This window comes from Podarcis vaucheri (genome assembly GCF_965113315.1).
Source record: "Podarcis vaucheri genome assembly, chromosome: Z".
Taxonomy (NCBI): Eukaryota; Metazoa; Chordata; class Lepidosauria; order Squamata; family Lacertidae; genus Podarcis; species Podarcis vaucheri.
In genome coordinates this window covers 38,132,694-38,150,685 of record NC_138758.1, presented here as the reverse complement: position 1 = coordinate 38,150,685, position 17,992 = coordinate 38,132,694, and the positions used below count along the sequence as shown (strand labels likewise).

At 42.6% G+C, this 17,992-nt stretch overlaps 1 protein-coding gene across 3 annotated transcripts in view; it reads right to left on the bottom strand.

The window, feature by feature from the left end:
- Positions 1-17,992, bottom strand: part of MED27 (mediator complex subunit 27) — a 185,970-nt gene continuing 167,978 nt past the window's right edge. For 2 of the 3 annotated variants that reach the window (XM_082207874.1, XM_082207875.1), the window contains 2 exons: positions 6,827-6,904; positions 1-1,581 (listed from right to left, as the gene is read on the bottom strand). In XM_082207874.1, the coding sequence (XP_082064000.1) occupies positions 1,447-1,581; positions 6,827-6,904 (213 nt within the window). In that variant the 3' untranslated portion in view covers positions 1-1,446. Of the gene's footprint in view, positions 1,582-6,824; positions 6,905-17,992 lie in introns of those variants that run through there. The other variant, XM_082207878.1, reaches the window with a different exon arrangement.

Below are 17,992 nucleotides of genomic sequence, written 5' to 3'. Positions count from 1 at the left end.
AAGAGAAGATGGATTTCAGATTTTATTTCAAAATCTTCCCCCTTTTTCTGCAAACAAATTAAAAGAGAAACAGAGCACTGTTTTATTTTTCTTAAAGGGAATGCAGATCCTCTAACTTTCACATTAGCTTCTATGTATGCCCCAAATAAAATTCAGTTAATTTTGACCTCCACACTTAAAACAGTTTCAAAATTTTGCAGAAGGTGGATTAATCAACCCTAGTTAGAGACCTGAACTGAGCTGCTGATCCTGATTGGGACAGATCTACACCATTATGAATAACTGTTAAGAAAACAAAATCAAAAACTAATTTTCTTAAAAAATTTCTTAAGAAATATGATTTGATTGATGTATGGTGGTTTAATAATAATATAATAATAAAAAATTATTTCTAGCCCGCCCATCTGGCTGGGTTTCCCCAGCCACTCTGGGCGGCTTCCAATAAAAGATTAAAAATACATTAAAACATCAGTCATTAAAAGCGGCTGGCTGGACCAGAGCGAAGGAGAAGCAGAGCTTTCTGGGACTGGGGTCAGAGGCTCTACTGAGGCAGGAGGGGAGGCTCTGTTCAAAGCCTGCACTTCTCACAAGAACAGTGGAAGGATAAAGAAAAGGATTCTAGTTCCTACTCACAAAGGCATGGGGGGCAGGAGGTTGGAACAGATTATATACTTATCTCCACTTCACTTAAATTCAAGAAGCAAAAATCGGCACCTTCCTGGTGACCTGAGCCTTCTCCAGTCTAGTCTACTATTCCTATCTTAAACATGCATGAAACCGCACAATCATGGCATTTTGAAACTACATTACTAACCAGCCAATTAGCTGTCAAAGCCATCTCCACAACCATCTCAGAACATTTTGAACCTATTGCAGATATAGATTTACCAGAATAAATGATGCATGGTTCTATGAAAGCAGCAGTATGGCAGGAAAGAATAAGATATGTAAACAATATAAACAAACAGCAACATCTTTACATATTGCATTGAAAAAATTAGAACAGCACCATAAACCAACTGGTTCTATAAAAATTAGGAAACAAATCAAAGTTACATGTCACAAATTGGAAACTATAGAAATTCAACAAATAACAAAAAGTCTGCTGCATCTGAAACAAAAATAAATATGAGAAAGGAAATCTAAATTCTAAATTATTTGCCAATAATTTAGGCCACTACAAAGGCCATTATTCTCTCTCTCTCTGCACCTCCAAATGCTCCTCTGAGTGTAATGATGGGTGAGACTGCCGACTCTTCCAGCCCCCAACACCTACCCTGTGTTTATTTTTACATCCCCCCCAGCCAAGTGCATAAAGCTGAATTTATACAAATTAAGTTGTGAGTTGTCCATACAGATATTTGGAAAAACAATAAAGAGGTGTTTCTTGGGACCCCACTTCTGAGTCTGTTTCCTCCACAGACTTCTGTCAGCCTCCAGGTTGTGCTACTGCCTACAGGTGTCATGGAACGCCTCCAGTGTCCGAAAGTCCCGCCATGTGGGTGGTAGACCATCTTGCAGAAACCTTCCGCAGCGCTGGCATGGAGCCTGGAACAGCTTTATGTAACTTCTTAACCAGGTCTTAAAAAGTCGGAAAGAAAAAGAAAGAAGGGAGGAAACTTAATACGGACACTCCCAATGTCATCACTTCTGTCAAGACCAATGATGCAGAGGATGGGAAATGTATCTTGGCTTGAGCCCAGAGAGAGGCAGACTTTAGAAGGAAGTATACCAAAAACCCACAAGGTCACAGTATAGCTGATAGTATGCTTTATTGGAATGCCTGTCCTCTCTCAATAAGCAACAACATAAACAGAAATTCCTGCAGTGACAAGCAGGTATTTGTAACTAAAGGGTCACCATGGACAGCCTGGACTTCCTTGCAGCTAGACCAAAATCAAATTCAGCTTGACCATTCAGCTCATAAAAAGTGACCTTTTCATTATGAGATGCTAGAGTCTGCCTCTTGCATCCAAACGTCATCTATCCAAGAGCCACATGCTTCAGAAATGTGAAATCATACAGAAACATTTCGAAAACCAGTTTCACAGCTATCCTTTCAAACATGTGCTTTAAGTCTCAGCAAGAATATATGCAGATATATTTTGTTCATGGAAAACATGGATTTATATCTTGTTCAGAAAGAAGGCCATGACTAGGCAGGAATCTGGGAAAGAAGGAAGAGTTGCCAATTTTAGGGCAGGTCTGTTTGGCAGCGCTGCTTATGTTGGGGAAATATATAATATGATATATGCCATTTCTGTTGTCTTTGGCGCCTAATGAAAACCATCCTCTTTCAACAACCATTTTAAATACAGGTATTTCCCAGTCTGTTTCTGTACTGCAGATGTTTTTAGATGATTAAACTGTTTATCACTCATGTATTTGCCACCCTGGGCTCCTTAGGGAGGAAAAGCAGGATATAATAAATTTAATAAATAAATATGATCAGGTCCATTTTAGCTGCAGTGATAAAAGGCACACCAGTTTCTGCAACTCCCGGGGCAGAGATGGGAACAGAAACACATGAAGCTGCCTAATGCTGAATCACATTATTGGTCTGTATGTTTCACTATTGTCACAGGGAACCTGCAGCCCTCCAAATGTTGTTTGACTACAACTCCCATCATCCCTGAGCATTGGTGATACTGGCCAGGGTTGATGGGAATTGGAGTCCAACAGCACCAGGGTAGGAAGACTGGCCGACAAAAACTGGGAGCTGTGCCCCCACCCACTATGTTTCAGGCAGGAGTATTTTCTGCACTTCCAGCTGGTTATGCTGGATAATAAAGGCCATTCTGTATGCAAAGCATTTGGTTCATAGCCTTATCTCTACAGAGATACCTTTTACTTTATTGACCCCAAATGCCTACTTGCAGGTGGGCAGACTGAAGTTTAGTTGCATCTACCGTATTTTTCGCTCTATAACACGCAGATTTTTTCTCCTAAAAAGGAAGGGGAAATGTCTGTGCGTGTTATGCAGCGAATGTGTGGTCGCTGGAGCCGAAAAATAAGGCAAAAATCAAACCGCGCTTCAGGGAGAAGGGAGCTCCGTGAGACAGGAAGTTGCTGCTTTCCTGCATTCTGCCTCAGGGTCTTACTGCCCTCCCTGCTCTGTTTCGTTGCTGTGTTTGCTCAAACGGAACAAAGAGCAGGGGAAGCCCCTCCCCTCCAGGCAAGTAGAGAGGAAAGCAGAGCGTCGCTCTATCCTCTCTGTGCTCCGGAGGAACAATGTTTGTGAAGGGAAGAGAGATTACAGGTTCGGCTTAAAATTCTGATTTGACTTCCTGCTTTTTGTTTTTGGAGACACACAGCATTCAAATATGCTTTCTTCCATTTAAAAGGATGAAATCCTTAAACAGTGGCTGGCTTGTGTGGGTGGGTGGGGGGGAACTTTTGCCTTCCTTTCCTCACGTTATAGCCCTCTCCTGCATTCTTAGCCTTCTGTGTTTTTCCTTCCCTCCCCACTTAAAATGTGGTTACAAAGCATGGATCCACATGGATCCTCAGGATCTTTGCATTGGGTCACCCCAAATTCACCATCAGAGCACACAGCATGTCCATGGCTACAGCCTGCCCCACCAAAATCACACACCCATTGTTGCCTGGGGCTGCAATGGTGCAAAAACGTGGTTACAAAGCATGGATCCACATGGATCCTCAGGATCTTTGCATTGGGTCAGCCAAAATTCACCATCAGAGCACACAGCATGTCCATGGCTACAGCCTGCCCCCCCCCAAAAAAAAATCACGCACCCACTGTTGCCTGGGGCTGCAATGGTGCAAAAACGTGGTTACAAAGCATGGATCCACATGGATCCTCAGGATCTTTGCATTGGGTCAGCCAAAATTCACCATCAGAGCACATAGCATGTCCATGGCTACAGCCTGTCCCCCCCAAAAAAAATCACGCACCCACTGTTGCCTGGGGCTGCAATGGTGCAAAAACGTGGTTACAAAGCATGGATCCACAGGGATTCTCAGGATTTTTGCATTGGGTCACCCCAAATTCACCATCAGATCACATGTCTGTGGCCACAGCATGAAGCACAAAAATGATACGTCCACTGTTTCATTCAGAATATTTTTTCCCTTGTTTTCCTCCTCTAAAAACGATGTGCGTGTTATGGTCAGGTGCGTGTTATAGAGCGAAAAATACGGTACTTAAGGAAAATGAAGTTACATACAGTGGCCCCTTGAAAGGACAGACAAAAACAAAAGCCAAGAGATTGTTAAATATAAACTTTTATGCATACAAATAATATATTCTAGACTGCAGAGTATATAGGGAAAGGCCATAGCTTGGTATTAGATCATCTGCTTTGCATGGAGAATGTCCCAGATTCAATACTCAATGGCATATCCAGGTAGGATTTGGAGAGACCCCGCCAGTCAGTATAGACAATACTGAACTAGACAGACCAATGGTGTGACTCAGCAGCTTCCCGTATTTCAGTCTGGGACACCATTATGGGAGACCTGACACACTCTGCAGGAATACAGCCTTGTCCCGCAAACCCAACATGGGGAGGCCTGGGGCCTTCCAGATGTGGAACCCAATTCTCATTGGCTTCAGGGTCAGGGAAGGTGGAAGTCCAACAGCGTCCAAAGTGTCACAGATTTTCCATCTATTTCCTAGACATCTAGCCAGCAGATCTCTAAATCAGCTCTCCATTAGACAAGGATGGAGCATTTGTTTAATGAGAACCGCCTGCCATGTGTGGGGGGAAAAAAATCCCAAACATTTCAGCAAATTAAATTATGCAATGTTTATTTTCCTTCTACTTCTTCAGGCAAGGAGTGCCACACTCATCATGCAAATGTTTGCTAACAAGAAAATGTTTATAACAGTAAATATTAAAAGCATGCAAAATATCTCCTCTACGAAAACAGTAACAACAGAGCCAGTCCCCACCCTGTCTTCTATGTGCACAGGATGTGCTCTTCCTCCACCCAGCCTGGCTTTAAGTTGGACGGTCAAGGTCAAGGAGGCAGTAACATTTTCTACTTCAGCTGCTTTTTAAAAAAATGGTTAGACTGTATTTTTAAAACTACACTTTCTGCCCTCGGGCCTTAGGAGACAGCAAACTAGGTGGGGAAGGAGGAGGGCAAAGGAAATCAAATGCTGAGCAAGGTGTTTCCAGGGGAAGGTTTTGCCCCCGAAGTAGGTCATCCCCATGGCCCTAAGTAAGAAGCAACATTATATAACTTAATTTGAAGCTCAAGGAGACATGCAGCTATAGAAGAAGAAAGAAAGCCTCCAAGACAGACAGATTTGTGCTATGAAGGATGCTCATGAATCTTGTCATCTGAAATCCTATTGAATTATGTCAATAAGAGAAAACTGTTCTCTGAAGCAGGGGCTGGCTCCATTTATTGAAACGAACCCTTCTCTCTTCATCCAACGTTCTCTCTCTCTCTCTCTCTCTCTCGGTTTGCATATAGTGGCCTATCAATAACTTTCTTTAAGGCCTTCTCTGGCTGCAGAAGTGAAGACAGGGCCAGTAGTGAACACAAGGGCACAAGGCAATTGCTGATTACACCGGCTTCATTGGACTTGGTTATCATTTAACTATATTGAAATTCTTTTTTTTAAAAAAAGGAAAATCAGGTCAAACTGTGTGCTTAAAACATTTGCTGGAAGGAAAAGGAGGTTAAAAAGGAAGTCCTTTATTCTTGTCTGGACAATTAAGACTTCACCACATCCTGTCAACTGGATTGCACACCTGATATGCGAAATGCCTACTGCTATTGGCACTTGGGGTGAACATCCTGACGTTGATTTGTTAAAAGTTATCAGAACTGCTTTAGTGAATCAATACAGCAAAACCTTATGGCTCAGACAAATGTGTCCCACACAGTTTCTGCACATTAATTTTCAGGTGCGTGCTGCAGCGGGGGAACTGAGTTGCCATGATGGGCTGCTGCTCGTCAAAAGTGCACTAGCAGTTAATGGACGCTTCAAAGGAAGGCACACTGAGGAAGGCACATCATTCACATGGAGCTTAGCTAGTCAGATGCTCAGTGAGTTTTGTCATTTATTATATGTTTTTCCTAATTTATTTCAACATCTTGTGTACCACTTAATCACAGTGGTCTCTTAAGAGATGCACAGGAACCCAAGGCAATAAGACTAAAAGTGAGTTAAAACTATAAACACGGCTGGAATAACTAAACCTTTGTCAAGCGTATGAAGTTCAGCAGGAAAGGGGCCTGCTGATCTCAAGTGGGAGGGAGTTCCACAGACTTGGGCTCACAATACTGAATGCCTGGCTCCTGGTGTATATGAAAGGTGCATCCGAGCCATGAGGGACCACTAACAGTGGCTCCTCCAAATACCTCAGTGATTACATGGGATATAAAGGTTCAGGTGGTCTCTGAGGTATCATGGACCCAAGTTGTTAAGGGCCTTGTAAATTAATACAATGAGGTGACACAGGATCCAGGGTAGGATTCTTCAGCAGATACACTAGGACTTTTTGAAGGGCAAAAGGCATCACTCTGTAATTGCTCTAGCCAGGATTAGCTTGTGCTTCTTGTTTTCTCTCCCCATTATATTGTTGAACAGCTCCACCAATACACTTTCAGACATGCTGTGGTAAACACCAATGGCTGTAGTTTCCAGTATGCTCCCTGTCCAGATTTCCAAAATCTTCCAACAGTTTCCTGGGTTGGGGATGAACAACAGACAATGCTGCTTCCCTTTTGTGATACAGACTCTTGCCTTGGCCAAAACAGCCTTTCAAGACTTTCATAAAAACCCCACATGCCATTATTAACTACACTGCAAAGTTATGCCAGTTGAGAGAGTTTGTATCAAACTTACCATAAATGACCTGACCACCACATCCGGCATTTGAGGCAACTGGTAATGCAGTAAGGCAGTAGTAGCATGGTCAGTTACCTGAAGGTGACAAGAAAGGGGAGAGGGAGGGAGGGAGGGAGAGAGGAAGACTTGTCAGTGATGTTTTGACAACGTACAACTCCTTCTGTGTATCTTCTACTTGGCCCTTCTCTTGACTTGTCTAACAGAAGCAGTCACAATGAAGTAAAGCATGACTTCAGGTATCCAAAGTATTTTAGTGTCAAATAGCTAGGTGGTGGGACAGGGGATATTATTTCAAAATATTAATGAATAATAAAAGCTCACAGTATTGGGCTTTCCTGTGCCCCACCGTTCTGCTACAGCCAGTGGTCTGTATGCACAAAAACTCATTCTTGAGGTTTACTGGATTTTCTAGAAAGACTTAGGATGATGTAGCATGTGGAGTTGCAGATGGAAGGGGGAACTGGGAAACCCTACCCCCTTGAACACAAATATCTACATGATCGAAGGTAACACAGACTAGAAAGCAACAACGAATGGAGAACCAAGGCACATCAACAACACAGAAGGCAAAATACACAAGGGGACAAAAGAAGCAACCCCTCTCCACCACCAAAAAATAGTGACACCAACTGGGCTCTTTTGGATTACCAAGAGACCTCCAGTCACAGGTAGGGCTGGCCTGGAGGGTGGGATGGCCCCTTCCTCTGTAGAGAATGAGATTGGTGTGGATCCTGGCTAATCCAGATCAGAGGAAAGTGCCATCCCTGGGTGTAGAATGCTCTCTAGAAGCCACGGGAAACCAATAATTTTCAGAAACAAGCAAATTTCAAATACATGAGGCACTTAATGTAAAAGGTCAGCAATCATTCAGAACCACCTAACCCAATACAATAAGCTAGTATTATCATTCCCATGTTACAGATGTGGAGGTGGGATTGGGATAAGGAAAGCCATATGGCAAGTTCACAGCTTAAACTATTACCCACTAAGCTACAGTAGCTCAGATACAAAATGGATAGGGAGGCTTGGGCATTTCAGCATCAACCAATGTTACCTAGCAACCTGCCTTATACAAAGCCTGTTCTTTGTATCTCAGTGCCATCTACAAGAGGGAAGGGGAACCTCCCATCAGCCTCCGTCACCATGGCCAATGATCTGGGAAGATGTGAGCTGTAATCCAAGCAATACCCGGGAGGGCCACAGCTGCCTCATCCCTGGTCTGCACTAACAGGCACTGGTTTTCTAGACAGGGGTCTTTTCCAGCCCAACTTAAGAAGCTGGAGATGGAACTTGGGACTTTTTGCATGCAAAGCAAATGCTCTTAAACTAAGCTATGGTCGTTCCTTTCATACACGGCTGCGATTTTAAAAACAAAAAGGAAAGGAAGCTCAAAAAGATACACTCCTAACCTAGCTCATAGCATAAAATCTATGTAACTATTTGTGTCCCCAGGACTAATGACTCAGTTTTTTATTTAAAAAACCCCCAACAAAGTTCCTAAAATTAGGAGTACCAGAGCGATTCCAACATTGTTGTTAGCACAATTAAGTAGTACTAAGGGGAAAGCGGGTGGCACTGAGGGTAAAACCTCAGTACCTAGGACTTGCCGATCGCATGGTCGGCGGTTTGAATCCCCGTGGCAGGGTGAGCTCCCGTCTTTCGGTCCCAGCTCCTGCCCACCTAGCAGTTCGAAAGCACCCCTAAGTGCAAGTAGATAAATAGGTACTGCTTTATAGCGGGAAGGTAAACGGCATTTCCGTGTGCTGCGCTGGTGCTGGCCACGTGACCCGGAAGTGTCTCCGGACAGCGCTGGCTCCCGGCCTCTTAAGTGAGATGAGCGCACAACCCTAGAGTCGGACATGACTGGCCCATACGGGCAGGGGTACCTTTACCTTTAAGGGGAAAGCAGCACACGATGGCATATTGAGAAAGCAGCTACATCAAGGGTTTTGTGTTTTAGGCTATGATAGCAATGAAGAGGGGATTAATTCCCTCTTGGCTGTGGCTCCATGAATGAAGCCCAGCGCAGCTTTGTGGAATCACTAACAAGCAGCGGGGAAAAGCACCACAGAGGAAAATCCTAAGCTCTGCCACAATTACAGCTTTTGCAAGTTCTCTTCTGTCACATTCCCTACACTCCACATCCCCCTGAATTGCTGCTGTTTCTTTAAAAACAACAACCAGGAATTGCTGTTGCTTAAAACACACACACACACACACACACACGCCAAAGGTATGAAGTTGATATCCTTGTTGGCCCATGTAATGCAACAAGTGAACAGGAGGAGGAAACCAGTCCCCTGGTGTTTCAGGTGGTTGACATGTAATTTCCTTCAAAAAATATTTTGCTTGCAAGCTGATATGAGAAACGCTGTTGCAGGTTGGCAGTTGCATGCCAGTTGTGAATGAGACCAGCTGCAATAGAGTCCAGAGCAATGGATTTACACACACACACACACACACCTCAATCTGCTTTACAGACTAGGAAGAGGCACTATCATATATTGGTGTAGGTCAAATATGTTGCTGGACTACAACGCCCATCAAGCTCAGCATGGCCAATGGCCAGGGATAATGGGAGCTGTAGTTCAGCAACATCTGGAGGGCCAAAGGCTTGTCTTAGAAAAGCTTCTTGTTTCTGCCCCTTGTTTTAGAAAACTAAGCCAAGATGCACACAATGGAAGGGAAGGAGTCTTTTCCCTATTGAGGTGGGAAGGACAGCTCTTGAGTATCCCAGGAGTCTCAATAATCCCAGACTTTTGAGGAGGCTGGGTGGATCCTTGTTCCTTTACATCACAAGGCTGGGACTCATCACTGGGTCCTCCTTTTGCTACACGCATCTTCTTTGTCCCATTGTTTCCCTACCCTTTTTATTTTCCTGTATCTAGAAAAGGCCTGACTCACTGCACCAGGAGGGCTTTGTTTCTCATTGGTCTTTGGCCTCTTCCAGAAATAAAAGGAACATGGGAAGCTGCCTTAGAAGCAGTTTATTAAACAGATAAGACAGATCCGCTTTGAGGAAGACGGAAGTCTATTGGGGAAGATAAGGAATTGGGAATTAAGAACATGGCGGCATAAGTTATTTTGTAAGAACGTATGGATTTATGGATGTGTGTTTTGTTTTTGTTGTTATTTTATCATTTTTGTTAATTTCTTGGGTGTGTTTGTTAAGCAAGAAAACTAATAAAAAGCATATATATATATGAATATGAGAAGCTGCCTTGTACTGAACAGATCATTGGTCTACTTAGTACTGCCTATACTGACTGGGAGCAGCTCTCCAACGTTTCAGGCATGGGACGTTCACAGCCGCACCTGGAGATGCCAATGGGGATTGAACCTGGGAGCTTCTGCATGCACAGCAGATATTCTACCGCTAAACTATGTATCTCCTCCATGCTGTGATCATGCTGTGGCAAAGGCGATTTCTGTCTCTACTTTGTTGTGTCATCTACCCCGCTATATGCTAGCAAGGGAGGCGGGAGTATCTTGGATGACCGACTGCTACTGCACTACAGCACATATGGCCTGGCCTCGATCAGGATGGACTTGATGCCATGCAGGGATAGGTGCAAGTCACCACCAATCTCTCAAAGCAAATAGGAGAGGAGGGAGAGCAGGTTTGCAATGCCAGAATGTATTGTATTTATTCATTGTCGTGAGCTGCCTTGTCAGGGTTATACCCCAAAAGCTGAGGCATGGATATCTTAAAGAAACAGAGGTGGTGAGGTAGCCACCCACTGGGCTTGGGACAATTAACCCTCCTAATGGTTTTACTGGGATGAAACTTGCATAACAAATTGATAAAAGTATGCATGGCATGGAGAAAGCGGGTAGAGAAAAGTTTTTCTCCCTCTCTCACAATACTAAAACTTGTGGACACCCAATAAAGCTGAAGATTCAGGACAGATAAAAGAAAGGACATATTCACAGAGTGCATAGTTAAAACTATGGCACTCGCTCCTACAGGAAGCAATGATGGCCACCAACCTAGAGGACCTTAAAAATGGATTAGACAAATCCATGGAGAAGGCCATTAGTGGCCACTAGAAATGATGGCTATGCTCTGCCTCCGTGGATAGAAGCAGTAATCCTTCTGAATACTGGTTTCTGGAAACTCTGGGAGGGGAGAGGGCTCTTGTGCTCCGCTCCTGATTTAGCATTTCCTACATAAGTTTCCCTCCATTGCTATAGAGGTTAGATGAGATCAACAAGACCCACCTCATCCACAAAATGTATACTACCTCTAACATGTATGCTAGCCTTTCCACAACCTGGTGCCCTCCAGGGTGCTTTGAATGGATCCAGACGATGGAGTTGTAGTTCAAAGCACCTGGAGGGCGCCAGGTTGAGAAAAGCTGGTATATTCAGAAACGCACAATAAAAAGTCTTAAAAAGCCACAGTATAATTGCACACTGTCTTTCTTCCAACTGCCAGTAATTAGCTTATTCCCATTCTAACTTGCAAGCTATCTATCATGCCCTAGTTTTCCCCTTCACACAGCATGCTTAGATTCCTAGTTACGTAACAGGCACACATAAAAGCAAACCGTTAGCAACAGCTCTCCTTCTGCTACATTTCAACCTCCAACGAATTGATTTTGTGGTGTTTTCTTTTTTCTTTTTAACGCTTCCACAACAAAGTTGCTTTTTGGGGGTATTATTAGCATTGAAGATGTGGGGGAAAACTTTGCTGTGGGGAAAAATAAAGTGTTGCCATTAACAAATTCAAACTGACTGGCTACTTGGGCATAGCAGACATATGCTGTTCCTATTGTAATGCAGAGCTAATGAGATTCCGCTGGGAGATAAAAGCCATCCCAGCACTGCTGGAATACTAATAATGTTTTCTCAATGAAAAAGCAGGTGATTGGTACCAGAAGCAAATGGGGGGGGGGAGAGAGAAAGCATTTCGAACACAGATCAAAGTGGGCTCCAAACAGAAAGAGGAGGAAGGGGTGGGAACACCCTGAACCTCACAGAAGTAGCACCAAACAGTGTGATGTTGAGTGCTGCAAAGTGATGAGGAAAAAACCCAACCTGACTTAGAGTAGGAACTTCACACTAGTGCTCCTCAAATTAAAACTTTCAAATACACATTTTCTCTGACAAAAGGATAAAAAATAACCAGACCGCAAAGATTTCATTAGTATATATGTCCCATGGGGAGGTTTCATTCTCCTCTCCAACATTTATCTGTGATGTTATATGACTGACATCCTGTAATACTTCTCGCTTTCACTTTTTAGCATAGTCCCACAATTGCTGTTCATTTTAAACATTATTTTGCCATCTAAGCCAAACTTCTTCATGGTTTTGGGCCAGGGGGAGTCTGGAGTTGTGGGGGTTCTTAACTTTGGAGGGACTTTGAAACATGCCTATAAATATTTTTTGGATTACAGTGCTGACTGCGGAGAATGGACTGACCTGCTGAGGGGGGATGGAGACATGGTTAGGTTGGAGTCTCCCCGAGACCTACTCCTCAATGAGAAAGGAGGGAAATTAAGAATAAGATCAGCAAAAGACAAAGTAAAGTGCAGGTATAAACAAGAAGAAGATCTGCAGAAGGGACATGGAAAAGACTTAAGAGCCTCGGACAGAAGATCACCAGGTTGATGGACTAGATGGAATGGATAGAAAGGACTGACATAACCCGAGACCAGGAAGAAGAGACGTTGGATGAAGATTGGAAGAAAGTTTTTAAAAATTCATTTTGAGAATTAGTGTAAAATTAATGAGTGTTAGGGAAAATGTTGGAATGAAACTACTTGGCTTTAGTAGAAATGATAGAAGGAGTTATGTATAAATAAGTATTAAGTTTTAAGTTTTAAGGCTTTTTATGGTAAGATAAGGTTAAAATAAATTAAGGTAATTTAATGATAGAATACAGTTAAAGATGGAAAGGATTTGCTGAGTTAATAAATAGGTTAGACTGTTAAGATAAATTATAGAACAAAAGCTGAGAAAGATGGAATTTGCTGAAACAGTTAATTGAACTAGAATACAAAAAGGGAGGTGTGAGGAGGTTGATGAAACAAGTAAATGAAAGATAAAGATATGGAATATTGGATTTTTAGTGTTATTGTTCTTTTTTGTTAATAATGTTGTATGTTTTTTATGGTTTCCTTTTTATGTATTATAATGTATGCCTTGTTAAATTTTGTGTTGTTTTCCTTTTTTCTTTTTTCTGTAATTGTTAAACTTTTAATAAATATCATTTTTTTAAAAAAAGCCAAACTTCTTCTTCCTTGGATTTAAGTTTTACTGAGAAGGAGAGTTGCAAAGATGAACATTTTGGATTAGTGCAGCTCTGGGAAGCAGAAAACTCCTTTAAGAGGTCCATAACGCACAAGAATCCATTTGGAACTGAGTCTGGCACTTTGGAACCTGGCTCAATTCAGCTTGGAATATTTTGGAAGCTGCCTGCCTCATGTCCAAATCAGAACTGCAATTCAGGAGAATTGAAGTTTTGTGCTGCTCCATGGGCTATCATGGGGAAATAAATAAATGGCTATTACCTTTGCTCTTTTTGACACAATTGGCTGAAAACTGCAGGTATCACAGTCCCTACTGACAAACTTTAGAAGGTCAGGTGCAGGGGGTTTTCCTGCAAGGTATTTACAGTGATAGGCTGATTAAAAAGGATTGATTTTATTTGATACTGGAATATTGTTTTGTTTAACATATAAGCATTGCTTTTTGTAAACCAAGATTCCTGGTTTACACAATACTAAGCTGGGATTCTTAAATGGTGTTTCCTCTGATCATGCTTGTCTCCATTTCTGTGCTGGAAATAGATTTCAGAAGCATACATGTTTCATAAAATTCCAAAATCATGATAGCGTAGGAAATACCTGATTGCAGAGAGTACTGCCACCACATGTGTGGATCAAGTCGATGCCTATTTAATAACATTTAGATACTGCTTAAACAAAAAGAGTACAAGCAACTAGTACTCTGTTTACATAAAACATTATATAATTTTCATTTTAAAAATACAGATAAAATTTAACACATATATATATTATTTATTTGATGCCTATGATTACTATCCGGTTCACTGCTCTGAGTTAAATTTAGAATCACCAAACTAAATTAAATGAATGTTTTGAAACCTGTCTATTTGTATTCTTAGTATTTCTCCCTGTCTTACTGGGCCAATGACTGCTACCCTATGTTTTACATATACAGTGGGCTTGCCCCTTATGAGAGGGTTCAGTTGTGGGGATTCATGGGCAAACGCAAGATCATGCAAAGTCAGGAACCCCCAGAACTGCCCCCCTGTGTGGTATTGGAGTGCTGCTAACTGGGGTCTGGGAAGATTGTGAGAGAGCTCTGACAGCTTCCCTTCTGCAACCTTCCCAGCCCCTGGTAAGTGATAAAAATTCACTGGGTGTAAGGATATGGGAAATAATTAAATAAATAGAGAGTGGAGGGTTTCCTTGGCTCATCATCATCATTTATTTACTCCCCACACACTCCCTGTGTAAAGTTGTGAACGTGTAAATAAACCGAGTGCAAGTTGTGGGCTTACTGTGTGTGTTTTATGTTTATATTGTAATGGCCATTGGCTGCAATCAATAAAAATTAGAATCACAGAATTGAAGAGCTGGATGGGGCCCCTGAGGGTCATCTAAGTCCACCCCCCTGCAATGCATGAATTCTGCCCTCAGACATCCCTGGATGGGCTTGAACCACCAACCTTTTGGTTAACAACCTTTGAAAAAATTTTAAAAATCCAGTTGTTGCAATTTCACAATTCACCCATGCAGGATACCAATTCAATAGGCTGACCCTGGAACTGCCCATCACCTGTCCTTGAGCAGATACTGTCAATATTCTGTACTTGACTCATACATGCATTCATTCCACACACCTATTCACAGAGATTAATGACAGGAATACATCTTCATATATTACAATACTTATGTGCCCTTGTACTGGAGGAAAACAATACTTTAGGACTGCAAACTTTACAGAGAGACAACCTAGATGCAAAACCAGGCTAGGATCATAGGGGGTCCAGGGTGGCTTGTGGCAGCAGCCCCTCTACTTTGAAATTCCTGTCACACTGAGACCTGGCCCAATCTCAAGGCTAGGTGTATTCTGGAAGCAGTGTGAAAATTCTTCATTTAAACTGGGTTTTGGTGGACAGGATTGGAGTCAGTGGGTTTTAATGAATATATATACACTGAAATAGAAACAAACAAACAAACAAACAAACAAACAAACAAACAAACAATTGTTACCAATCCCAAGTTCTTGGGTTGGGAAACAATTATTGATGATGATGTTACCTGATTCTTTTTCTTTATTTTTAAAACTATATTCACAGCCTGCTGCCAAGTTCTTGGGATGGGAAGGGAAACAATAATTAATAAATTATGTTATTACAAAAAAATAATGAAAAATAAGGGAGTTTGCAAAGATTCTATAATGTACTGTTGGGTCTCCTCCTCAAACAAAACACCCACGCACAATAATGGTTATATTTAAATGCATGGTTTTTCTATATAATCCAATGTTTAGCCCTCTGTTGTTGAGAAAGATGTAAGAAGCTTATTCTCATTCGTGCAAAGCATGTCTGGACTTGTGTTGATCCCACCATGCAGAATGTGGGCTGCCTCCCATGTTGTTTCTAGGGGTGATTCATATAGCACCCAGCAGCTGCTGTGTGTAACCCTGAAGGGAGGTGGTTGCCTGCAGCCTCTGACTATGCACTGAAGCACCCTTAAAACTATTTCCCTTTTCCAAGAAGGTTTGCCTAGTGCCAACCATGCTGCGTTTTAAGTAAAGATGCTGCTGCAGCTGATTGTGGCTGGTTAGGTTTTACTTCTTCTGCTGAATTTCTATGCTCCTGGTCTGTTTTGTCTGTATTTTTGTATTTCATTGTAGAAAAAAAAAGAAAAGGTTCTACTATTTCTTTGCATACTGCCCTAGTAGCTTTGCTGAAGGGTGGCATAAAAACAGATAAATGAAACATCAGCCTTATTTTCCAAGAAGCTCAGGGTGGCATCTCTATCTCTCTCTCTCTTCCCAAACCCATAGCATCCCAACAACCAGCCTTGTGCAATAGGTAGTCCAACACTCTAACCAGCACACCATTTACTTCCTTCCACTCCAGAGATCCCATCTTATCTAATAAGCTCTCACCCTCTCTGAGTCTTATGGCCTGACCAATTTCTTCTCAATCATTACTCTTGTTTTCATATACTATTTTTCTTCTGTAATTCAAAAGTGGTGAGTAAAAACAGAAAACAGAATAAAGATATACCATTTTTTTGCACCATAACACTCATTTTTTTCCTCCTAGAAAGTAAGGGGAAATGTCTGTGCGTGTTATGGAGCGAATGCCTACGGATGGCGGGGGGATCTGCTGCAGTCATGAGCAGAGGATCCATGGTTCCCCTTCCTTCCCTCCTCCGTGGCTCACTTTGAAACAGCAAAGCGGGAGAAGAGCCGCTGAGTGGGGAGGAGAGAGGGACAGAGAGCCTGCTTGCTTTAAAGGAGCAAAGCGGGAGAGGAGAGGAGCCGCTTACACGAGTGTAAGCGGCTCCTGTCCGGTTGGCTCCTTTAAAGCAAGCAGGCTCTCTGTCCCAAGCAGGATCTCTCCTCCCCACTCAGCTCGCTAAATAGCAGCAAAGTTTTTCAGCTCGCTAACCGGGGATGAGCGGGGAGGAGGGAGAAAAGCAGAGCCTACTTGCTTTAAAGGAGCAAAGTGGGAGAGGAGCCTTCTCCCCTTATACCCCTCTTCTTCATTATTAGCAGCATCCTTCTCCACACACCCCACGCGTGCTTCTTCTCCCCTTAAACCCCTCTCCTGCATTATTACCAGCATCCTTCTCCACACACCCCATGCGTGCTCCTTGTCCCTTGAGTGCTTTTCTTTCCCTCCTCACTTAAAACGTGGTTACAAAGCACGGATCCACATGGATCCTCAGGATTTTTGCACTGGGTCACCCCAAATTCACCATCAGATTACATAGCATGTCCATGGCTACATCTTGCATCCAAAAAATCATGCACCCACTGTTGCCTGGGGCCGCAGTGGTGCAAAAACGTGGTTACAAACATGGATCCACATGGATCCTCAGGATTTTTGCATTGAGCTACTCCAAACTCACTGTCAGATCACATGTCTGTGGCCACAGCATGAACCACAAAAATCATACATCCACTGTTTCGTTTAGAATAGTTTTTTTCTTGTTTTCCTCCTCTAAAAACGACGTGCGTGTTATGGTCTGGTGCATGTTATAGAGCGAAAAATATGGTAATTTACTGATGAAAATATTCCATGAAACAGGAAGCTTATACTTTCCTCCTGATTTTTACCAGAACAGGGTACTCTGTGGCCATCACTGAGGAGGGTCTTCTACAAATTGTTCTGGTCCTACAGTGGTACCTCTGGATGCAAACGTGATCTGTTCTGGACCCTGTTTGCATCCAGAAGTGAATGCAACCCACACCCGTGGGCCGCGATTTGTCGCTTCTGTGCATACATGTGATGTCATTATGACTGCGCATGTGTGAGCAGCGAAACCCGGAAGTAACGTGCTCCGTTACTTCCGGGTTGCCGCAGCGAACAACCCGAAAATACTTATCTCGAAGCTACTTCAAGCCGAGGTATGACTGTATTAGATTAAGCTTTTCTTGATGAATAGACTCTAAGCAGGGCCCTCCCCTCTCAAACTGAAGCAACTGGTAGGCTCCTATGGGGAGAAGCATTCCTTCAGGCAACCTCCAAACCATGGCCAGACACCAAAGTGCCAGCAGCCAGAGAAATGGGGGTGGGTAGGCAGAAACATATTTTTTAAAGTATATACCTATTTTAAAATTTATTTTAACAAAATAGATACAACAATGAGAATGTGATGTTCTTCTAGGGCTTTGCTTTTATACCGCAAAATTCACAATCTGCCTTTGAAAAAAGGGTGGGAACAAAGACCCTCAATGATGATGATAAAAAGAAAATAAAAAAGCTCTTACTTTTCCTTACTAGCTGGAGATGTGCGAGGAGCTAATAAAAAGGTTAAAGATCGGCGCTGTCTCTCTACCTGCAGAGTTTAAAATGTCAGAAAAATGTGGAGATGTGCCAACCTTTCCTCGGCTCTTTGTGTTTCTGCCCTTTCAGAGATTCCTCCCTGTATTTTTAAGCTCTATTCT